Source organism: Astatotilapia calliptera, chromosome 3 (genome assembly GCF_900246225.1).
Source record: "Astatotilapia calliptera chromosome 3, fAstCal1.2, whole genome shotgun sequence".
Taxonomy (NCBI): Eukaryota; Metazoa; Chordata; class Actinopteri; order Cichliformes; family Cichlidae; genus Astatotilapia; species Astatotilapia calliptera.
In genome coordinates, this window is record NC_039304.1 from 52,322,308 (window position 1) to 52,332,466 (window position 10,159).

Below are 10,159 nucleotides of genomic sequence, written 5' to 3' on the forward strand. Positions count from 1 at the left end.
AAGTGCAGGGATCTCCAGGATGACATCTTTATCTGACCATCAGAGACAAACAGAGTTAATGAGAGCAGAGTCACACAGAGACAGAGACACAGCTGGAACGTCTCACCTTTAGTTTCTGATTGGACACTGAGGGAGACTCTGTCACTCTTCTGTCCAGAGGAGTCCTCACACCAGAAGGTTTCATTGGGAGGACAAACAGCCACAACACAGTAGGAACCAAGAAGCCTCCCAAAGTCTGCACAGTCCTCAGTGGGTCCTCCTCTGGTCCTCTTCACTGTCCATCCTTCAGCTGTCTGTCCATCATCAACACAACTCAGAGACACTGAAGAAGATCCTCTGAAGACCTGCTGAAGGTTTGGACTGACAGACAGAGACACTGGAGGACACACACACACACACACACACACACACACACACACACACACACACACACACACACACACACACACACACACATACGGGTCTATGTGGTATGGCGGGACTATACTACGTCAATCCGCCCGGTGGTGGTTTAAGTGGACTACCCTTTTGAAAGGACTTAGAGCCAAGGGAGCGAGGTTAAAGTGTTCGAAAAAATCTGAAAAAAATTTGGGTCACTTCAGACCTCATACACTCCCTATAGAAGTCTAGATACACTGATACACACCAACCAGACTCTATTGTGTTTTCTGGAGACATTGTCCACTTGACAACAATGTGTTTTATGAGGTCCAAAAAAAACAATATTGGGTCTTTAAAGGGACAATGATGTAATATGTAAATAGCTCATCATTACCATGAATACACATCTGACAGGACACAGGATTACTGGAACATCATTTTATTAGTGTTCTTGGATCTGAACATTAATTTTAACCATAAATAAAAAAGAAATCTATGGACAAAAATGCCCACGCTTCCCACAGAAATATAAAAATATAGAAAACAGAAAAATTAAAAACATTTAAAATGAATTTTAATAGTTTAAAGGTAAATATTAAGGGGAGAAAATATGCATTTATAATTTTTTATTCTAAATATAACCCGTCAAACAAAAACCTAAATAAATTAAATGTAAAAATTATGAAATACAAACTACTTCTGTAATTAACAAGAACTTTTTTTTCTTTAAACAGAACATCAGTGTTAACAACAATTGGCAATCTGACCAAGATGTAAAACCACAGCTGTCTAAACAGTTATTTTAGTTCATTTTTTTCTGCCTTTTTGCAGTTAATCCTCTGTTTCTTACAAAATCTCTTATGTTTTGAACTGTTCTTCCTGCCAACACCGGATCTTCTACCAATTTGCAATGACTGCATTCATTTTTGGTGGCTAGTTTCCCTTCGTTTATGTGGTCTTTAAAATGCCTCATCACTGCAGCAACCTCAGCCTTGGACCACATGTTTTTGGGAGCTCTTCGGGAATTGTGGGATTGAGCAGCATTTTTCTCTGGAAGATATATAAAGTAGTAGTAGTTAAAACAAACAAAAAACCAAACAAAAAAAACAAAAAACATTTGGTGGTTAAAAGAATGGATGCTACCCTGTACTAACTTCTGAAATGTGTTGCTACCATCAATATCAAAACGAGCTAAAATTCTCTTTGAAAATTTATCAAATTTCTAAAATGAGACATTTAGTGTTCCGCTGTGAATAAAAGACTGAATAAAAAGTTGAATAAAAGTCTCTTGATGCATGCTCAATCATCCAGGTAAGTAAAGCCCAAAACGTTGATTCTGTTAATCTGGACGTAGCGTTTTCAGTGGGAGAAACATTTTGTCACTCATCCAAGTGACTTTTTGCCACCACTCTGCAGTTTGCCATATGTTGCAAAGTGATGAAACAATAATAAGCTTAGAGAACCAACTGCACCCCTTACCTTCAGAGGGAGCAGCAGTCTCACTTGCTGCAGGCATTGTGAGTGGTCCTTCATCTGCTGATTACACAATTTGATTAAGTTTTAATATTTGTAACAAACATTTTATCCACAGAAACCAAGCTAGTGGTAACTTACCACAATCTACAGTGTCTTGGAGCTGCGCTGTGTTTGTGGAATCAGCTACTGCATGTACAGGCTCACTGGTGCCACACGCCAACATTGTGAGTGCTGTGTCATCATCATCTGATTCACTCTCACTGTCCTTTGTTTCAGCATCACTTAATGCAATTTCATCTGAGAAATTGTGGGAAAACCCCCCAAAAAACCAAACACAAACCCCCCAAAAACCTCACATTAACAACGAGATATGACAAAATACAGAACAAATACTGGAAATTATAGTACATAGTTTTACTATTTAAGGCCACCACTCTGCAGTTTGCCAAATGTTGCAAAGTGATGAAACAATAGACTTCAAGAACCTTAAATCATGGACATTTAACAGAATGGTCTGTGCTTTTAGGTTTTAATTCTGTTGATAAAGCATAATATTCAACTACTGCCCTAATATTTGCTCCTTTCAATACAAACCTTCTATTTTGATCTCATCCAGTGATTTCCCCTGGATCTGGGAAAGTTGTCCTTTTTCCAGTGTTAAAAGCAGTTTGGAAATCTTGGCCAGCTGTGTTGTGGGAACTGGTAATCTGTAGAATTCGCGGTGAACGCGGATATCATGACCCAGGAAATCTGCAACCTGATCAAGTTCGTTGTTTTTCAAATTAAGGACTTGTGAGAGTGTGGCAACATGTTTTCTGAGCTGTGTCGATCTTAGATACTCAGGCTGCTTTGCTCCACACTGGTGTGCATGAACACGCAAGGAGTCCATTCCTCTGTAATGACTCATTGATCGGGGTCTTGCAAAGAGGTAGATATTAGTGGCACAAATACCACAGTCAGGCCTCCTACTAACCAGTAGTGACAGAGCATCCAGCATGCTTGGTGTTAGCAGAACTGGAACATTTCTGTCCCTTTTTCCCATTATTTCTATTCTACAGAAATAGTTACAGAGTCTCTGTTCCATTTCTGAGAGCCCCATGGCAACATCTGTGTGGAGTGCTGTTTTGTCTCTTTCAAGAAAACTTTTGAGGCGCATCTTTGAAACCTCTCCAGAACGTCTTCGGTTGAACACAATGATTTGTGAGAGTGTAACTTGTGCAAGTTGGGCATAATTCTGAGCTGTGGCTTCGTTCTCCAAGCTGCAAAAGGCACTTTCTGCAGATTTTTGAAGGTAGTGATGGAGAATCCGAACATCTTCTGTAAAGGGCAATGTTGATGGCTTGTTAAACTTTGCCTCACTCAATGTGTTCAAGGCACGGTGAGACACCATCTCAGACCATTTGGAGACATACAACTTCTTGAACGCATCAGTGGACTTGATTAGGGCTTCATCCTCTGTCATGAGGGCACGACAATGGATAATGTCAGACATTTTATGCAGTGTATGTCCCAGTTTCAGCGCAAGGCTTGGAGTTTTGTATGACAGTGTCTCTTCATCAAAACCTGAAACTTTCTTTACTGCTTGCACAACTCTCTGGAAATTAGCAGGCTTAATAGCTTCTTCCATGTTATGCACTGAGAATTCTGTGCGCAGACACAACAACAAACGTCCCGCTTCACGAAGCTTCTGTCGTATATAATCATACTTTGTAGGGTCTTGTCCATGTTTATTGTAGAGGGACTGGGCAAACTGAATAACAGTAAAGTCATTTCGCACAGCTGAGGCAATCTCATCTTGTTTCATAACAGCAAGAACCTTCCAGACTCCACTTGACACCTGCGGATAACACTGAGACTCCAGAGTTAAAGCCAGGCCGAGTACTTTGGTTCTTCCAGGTTCTTTATCCGTGTCATCTTTTGGTTTGTTAGGACATCTGCGGACATGTCTCCAAAGATCCTTGCGAACATACATCCCTTGACAATAAAAGCAATGAGCAAACTTTCCCTCTACTGCTTTAATCTTGGGTCTTCTCTTCACTTTCAGTGGTCCCACTCCACCATGCAAAACTGCAGCATTATGCTTAAAATTTCCCTTATTTCTCAATTTCTCTAACAGACTTTTACGCTCGTTTGAGTCTCTAGGCAGGGAAAATGCATGCACAACATCAGGAGCCGTTTTGTGCGTTTTCAGGTGGCGGGAAATTTTAGCTTGTGGTTTGCCACAAAAATAGCAGTAATTTCTTTTACTTAAAGTCATTTTTTCTGATTCAGTTTCGCAAAGCTCACTTTTATCTTGTGGCTTGTCCTTTGTCAAGTTGTGGATTAAATTCGTTGAATCTGATTGTTCATGCGCTTTGGAGATGTCATCTTGGCATAGCAGACCTTTTGATGTGCTTGGCAATAATGAGATGTCTTCATCTGAATCTTCATCATATGACTCTGAATCTGGCACATATTCTTCTTCTGATATGCTGTGGTTGCCATCATCATCGCTTGATATTTGATCCAGAACTGAATGTGGCAATCCATCCTCCCCTGAATATTCAGAAATTTCTTCTTTCTGGAATGTAAGAACAAAAGTTTTTTTAATTGATCAATACTTTAGACAGGTAAAAAATAAACTGAAAAAAAGTCAAGCCAAATATGAATGGGATACACACCTGTGTTGACTGGTGGCAATTCTGATTTGCCAATTTTGCAAGGCAAGATTTGTGCCAGACCCCTAAACAAACTGAAACACATTTTGATAGACTTAATTTAGCTTTGCAGTTCTATTTAAGCGAAGTAGTTTTTTGTCAAAGCATTGCAGTAATGTCAAATGCTGAAAAAAAAAACAAAAAAAAAAACTGTTCACATTAAGGATATTTTAATGACTACACATACACTGCTAATCCCCCTCCCCCCCCAAAAAAAGGACATCCCAGATGTGAATGAAGGAATTATTCTTATTAAATACTTTGTTCTTTAGGTAGTTGAGTGGCATGAAAGTGTGTAGTTGAATGTGTGTGGCCTCCAGATGCCTGTACGACTTCCCTACAATGCCTGGGCATGCTCGGGATGAGGTGGCGGATGGTCTCCTGAAGGATCTCCTCCAAGACCTGGACTAAAGCATCTGCCAACCCCTGGACTGTTTGTGGTGGATGGAGTGAGACATGATGTCCCAGATGTGCTCAATTGGATTCAGGTCTGGGGAACAGGCGGGCCAGTCCATAGCATCAATGCCTTTGTCATGGAGGAACTGCTGACATACTCCAGCCACATGAGGCCCAGTGTCGTCTCGCATTAGGTGGACCCCAGGGCCAAATGCACCAGCATGTGGTCTCACAAAGGGTCCGAGGACCTCATCTTGTTACCCAATGACAGTCAGGCTCTCTGGCAGGCACAGAAATGCCACCCCTCACCATTACTGACCCACTGCCAATATGATCATGCTGGAGGATGTTGCAGGCAGCAGAACATTCCCCACGGCATCTCCAGACTGTCACGTGCTCAGTTTGAACCTCCTTTCAGCTGTGAGGAGCATAGGGTGCCCGTGCTGAAGTTGCCAAACTTTGTGTTTTCTGGCAAATGCCAAACATCCTGCATGGTGTTGGACTAGTAGGCCCGAGGCCGGGCCAGGCGAAGCTGAAGCAGAGGCTGAGGCTGGACCAGGGGAAGCAGAAGCAGAGGCCGAGGCCGGACCAGGCGAAGCCGAGGCTGGACCAGGCGAAGCAGAAGCCGAGGCCGGGCCAGGCGAAGCTGAGGCCGGGCCAGGCGAAGCTGAAGCCGAGGCTGAGGCTGGACCAGGCGAAGCAGCGGCTGAGTCTGATGCCGGACCAGGTGGCGCGGAAGCCTCTGGCTGGAGACAGGCAGGGCCAGTAGGCGCAGAAGCCTCTGGCTGGAGACAGGCAGGGCCAGTAGGCAGTAGGCGCGGAAGCCTCTTGCTGAGGAGCGGCCGGGCCAGCGGGTGCGGAAACCCCTGGCTGAGGAGCGGCCGGGCCAGCGGGTGCGGAAACCCCTGGCTGAGGAGCAGGAGAGCTCACAGCTGGCTCTGGGTGCTGTGGCTGCAGGTCTGAGAACCGAACAGGATGGTGGACGGGCGACTGGGAAACAGGGGGCGACTGGACTACAGGGCACTGGGCGGCAGACTGGACTACAGAAGAGTGAACGACAGACTGGACAGGCGCAGACTGGACTGACTGGACAGGAGCAGACTGGACTGACTGGACAGGGGACTGAGCTACAGGTTACTGGACAGGAGCAGACTGGAGAGCAGGTGAGTGAACTGACGGGGCTGGAAGCTGAACAGCAGGCGAGGGAACTGACTGGAGTGAAAGCTGAACAGCAGGTGAGGGAACTGACTGGAGTGGAGATGCTAAGGGAGGAACAGAGGCAGGCTAGGCTGACGACGGAGATGAGGTTGGTGTGGCTAATGGCTGAGCTAATGACTGGGTTACTGAAGGGGACAAAACTGCAGCCTGGGCTAATAAAGCTGGGGCCTGAGCAGGGAACACCTCAGCTAGCCTAACCAGTGATAGTGCGAGGGCGTGAAAAGCTGGATCAGGAGGTGGATGAAGAGGTGAACTGATTGGCTCTTCCGTGCCTCCAGAGCGTGAGGGCACTGGCTGGAGAGCCTCAGCTGAGTCTCTAGGGGGTTCAGGCCGGATCCTGGCCGCCCTCAGCCTAGGTGCTGGGACAGGCATGGGAGGTGGCTGGACACCAGTCACCCCCACCCGAGGAACAGAAGTGGGTGTGGAGGTATACGGGGTCACAGGCTGCCCTCGTCCTGGGAGCGGGCACAGGTGTGGGTGTCGGCTGGACTGATTGGAGTGGAAATATGAACTGGGTGAGTGATACTGACAGGTTTATTGGGATGTCTGGTTTTCTCTGCGTATCTGACGCGCACCATTTATCATTTGGTCCATACTGGAGCAGAGCAGAAAGAACTCTTCCAGGTCCACGTCCTCGTCTAGGAGGGAGACTCCCCATGAATCAGAAATGAGTCTATTGTGTGTTTTAAGTGGATAATCAGACGGTGAGTGCGAAAAACAGTCACTGGAGCTCACCATCGGCAGTTGCTGGAAATAGTCCTTGTTATGGCGACGTGTGCGCCGCTTTCTCCGGGAAGAGGCAGTGGGCGGGGTACACAGCCGAGCCTCTGGCACGGGAGCCTCCATTGAGCTGAGGTGGGAGGCGGAGCCGCCGTGCCATGGCGAGGTTGAAGGTCCGGTGAGTAAACGGCTGGCGAGCGAGGAGCGGAGCAGCGGAGAGGTGAGCGGCCGAAGCTTGGCCTGTGACGCCCACTCTCCGCGGCGAATGCTCTGATGCAGGTGAGGCAGCAGGTGGAGGACCGCGGCGTCTCCGAGGCCCGCCCAGAGCCAGACGAGTCCCCTCAAAGACGTGCTCCCTCTCTGAGAAGAGCCTGTTTTCCACCTGAGCTTCTCCGCCCAAATTGACAGCGCTGCGTCCTGCCGCTCGAAAGGTCCGAGTCCTGCTGGGTCAAAAGCGTGTCTTCTTGGCAGTGCTCGCTGGCGTTCATTCCACGCTGTGTTGGTTTGTTGGCACATGAGTTTGCATCTGTCGCGAGGTACCTCATATAGTTGCGATTCGGATGAGTCGACGCCATGTCTCGTATCTCACACAGGCAGGTAGTGCTTGAAGAGTCCCAGGTTGCGAAGACTTGATGGCAAGATGACAACGCCGTCGACAGACTGGTGAGGGAGGATCGGGCTGGGATCCTGGCCTGACTGAATGAAATTGAGTACATACAGACTGAGAGGGACGTACGGAGTGATACTATCACACCACTCCGAATGACACGACAGCAGAGATGCGCGCTGAACCGAGCGAGGAACTTAATACCACATAGCCCGTGTGGAATGAGGCGAGCAATGATTGGAAACAGGTGGGGAGTTACAGGGCATCTCCTAGAGAATCCGCACGCATAATCTGGACTAATTGACACGGTGAGACAAGCTGACAACCGGGAAAAACAGGAAGTGACAAACATTAATCGTGGCGGCGGACTATTTTACCACTGAACATGACGACACATCATCGGTCCGAAATCGACTGGGGTCCACTTCTTGATTCGTTTATTTTTAGACTCGCCTCGATGAGGGTCACTCTGCACCGGTCCCCTACAGAGCGCCAGAGTTTACTGTTAGTATCAAACAAGTAAGTCTATGCCTGCTCATTCTCGAGATTTTAGACCATACGCACTGTGAGTGTAATGGATCTAAAACTGTGTTAAATCTTCAGAGCTCTCTACAGGCCTGGTAATATGGAAACTTTTAAGACATCAGCAGAACGTTTCAGTAGTGGTAGTCTGATTAGTTCTTTTCATTTAATAATAGAGTCCATATTATATCAACAGCTACATTCACCCTGGAGAGAAACTAGTGAGGGAGACCATCAGGACCAAGCTGGGAAAGTTATATATTTAAAAATATATCATCCCCTCTGGTTACTCTGGTATGAATAACTCTGAATCACTTTATGGTAAATAACACACTATGTGTAAAAACTGTAAAAGAATTCCAGAGACAAGTGTTGTATTCAACATACAAGTGACGACCTTTGACCTTCATCAGGTTTTATTTAATTGTGTCAGAGAAACTCAACGTGCGTCTTCAATGCAGCTGAGTATCATCAAAGTGGTTTAGAAACAGAAGCTGGGTGGCAAGGTCTGGAGATACAATACTGAGGTCCTGTTAACTGCTGACCTATGTAGTCACTACAGTTTACAGGGGTGATTAATCCTTTTTGACTTTTTGCTTCTTTAACTTTATCAATAAAACAGCTGCAGCTTTCACTACAGCACATGTGGCACGTTAACCTTTGTACTGTTTTCATCAGTTCATGTTGCAGTTAACATGTGAACATGTTGGATGATCTGTCTGCTGTCACTGGGTGGTGCTGAGGTCTGAATCTGAGGGCAGCTCCTGTAATCACAAAGAGAACAGAACCATCAAACTCACATATAAATTTTATCCCTCAAATCTGAAATAAAGCTGATTCTTCTGTCCTCACACACTCAGGATCTGAAATTCTTACATTTTTTTCAGTATTACAGTACACTACAGTACTTTAATCCATAGTTCCTGATTAATGAGGAGTTACTGAAGTACAAGCTTAAAAAAATGCTATTGTCTTTACAGATGTGGCAAGAGACTGAAAACATGTTGATTGCACATATTTAATATTCAGCTCTGCACAGGAGCTGCAGCAGGATGCAGCCTGTTGTTTTACAGTATAACACTTGTAATAAAAGTACAGTAACAGTAATTAGTGACCGAGGAGCCCAGAGCGTTTCTCTTGATTTCTTTAGTAAATTCATTCACCTGCACGGCTTAGCTCTCAGGACCGAGCTAAGGACGGTAGTTACGGATTAGCTTACAAACATGTTTAACTTACCAAAAAAGGGCAGCAGGGCCTCGGGTCCTTCTGTCGGGTAGTCCAGTTTACTGGAGAACACCTCAGGCTGTCAGGTTAAAACACTCGGTCGTGTCTTCGTAGCGTAAACGCTGGCCCTCCTCTCAGAGCCTACGCTCTATGTGCTATTCCCTGAACAGAGATACGCAAGTTTCTCCGTGACTGCAGCTGCCAGTCAAAAGCTGTTATGATGACGTTTCACCCCAATTTAACAATCACCTGGGTAGGAAATTAGAATCAAACTTATGGGAGAGGGAGACCCTATGAAACATCAATCAGGTAGTGATGCAGAACATGTTTGATCAACAAAAGAAAAGAATACTTTGGAAAAAAGATTATCTGAGGAGAATAAATTAATGTTTAGTCTGACCCCCAGTCCCATCCAGCTAAACATGGAGGAGGCGGGGTTTTGGACCTACGTACTGCAGCCAGACACCAGGGGGCGATAGGAGGACGGTTTTTTGGCTTCACTTTTGGGGAGCTGTCGCGTTGTCCATGTTTTATACAGTCATTGGTTCTGACTGAGAGATTTCTGAAACAAAATCAAACGTACAGCTCTGCTATCACTTCCAACATAAATGACGACAGAAAACTAAACAGCAGTGACGTTTGTAGGGTTACTGAAGTTGGGCTAGCTGGTATATAATGATGTGCTAAATGATCGCTAGCTACACAGCTATGTTAGCATAACATAAACACAGTGAAGCTGGAGGATGAACGCTAACTTTTTCCACTGGATAAAAGTTAACGTGAGTGTTCTCGGTGGTCAGGAACAAATGTAATCACATGGCAGGATGCTGTAAAAGGACCAAACTTCAGCCAGGAGAACAACTGAGATAATCCATCCACAATACGAGGTTAGTCATTCATATACTGCTGCATGGGCTGG

At 45.6% G+C, this 10,159-nt stretch overlaps 1 protein-coding gene across 2 annotated transcripts; it reads right to left on the reverse strand.

Moving 5' to 3' along the window:
- Positions 1-1,176: 1,176 nt before the first annotated feature.
- Positions 1,177-4,639, reverse strand: LOC113019781 (uncharacterized). 2 transcript variants are annotated; one of them, XM_026163583.1, is made up of 5 exons: positions 4,518-4,639; positions 2,452-4,417; positions 1,996-2,154; positions 1,861-1,914; positions 1,177-1,431 (listed from the first exon to the last, which is right to left on the reverse strand). In XM_026163583.1, the coding sequence occupies exons 2-5, from the start codon at positions 4,112-4,114 to the stop codon at positions 1,184-1,186; spliced, it is 2,124 nt and encodes a 707-aa protein (XP_026019368.1). In that variant the 5' UTR covers positions 4,115-4,417; positions 4,518-4,639; the 3' UTR covers positions 1,177-1,183. The 2 variants fall into 2 exon arrangements, with proteins under 2 accessions (XP_026019368.1, XP_026019366.1); XM_026163581.1 differs by having other exon boundaries at positions 1,861-1,917.
- Positions 4,640-10,159: the final 5,520 nt, after the last annotated feature.

Bases quoted from the DNA above. Each gene is read 5' to 3' on its own strand.
- LOC113019781 (XM_026163581.1), bottom strand. From the start codon at position 4,114: ATGACTTTAAGTAAAAGAAATTACTGCTATTTTTGTGGCAAACCACAA. The intron at 1,918-1,995 runs GTAAGTTACCAC...TTGTGTAATCAG, and splicing joins CCAAGACACTGTAGATTGTG to CAGATGAAGGACCACTCACA. The intron at 1,432-1,860 runs GTAAGGGGTGCA...TATATCTTCCAG, and splicing joins GACTGCTGCTCCCTCTGAAG to AGAAAAATGCTGCTCAATCC.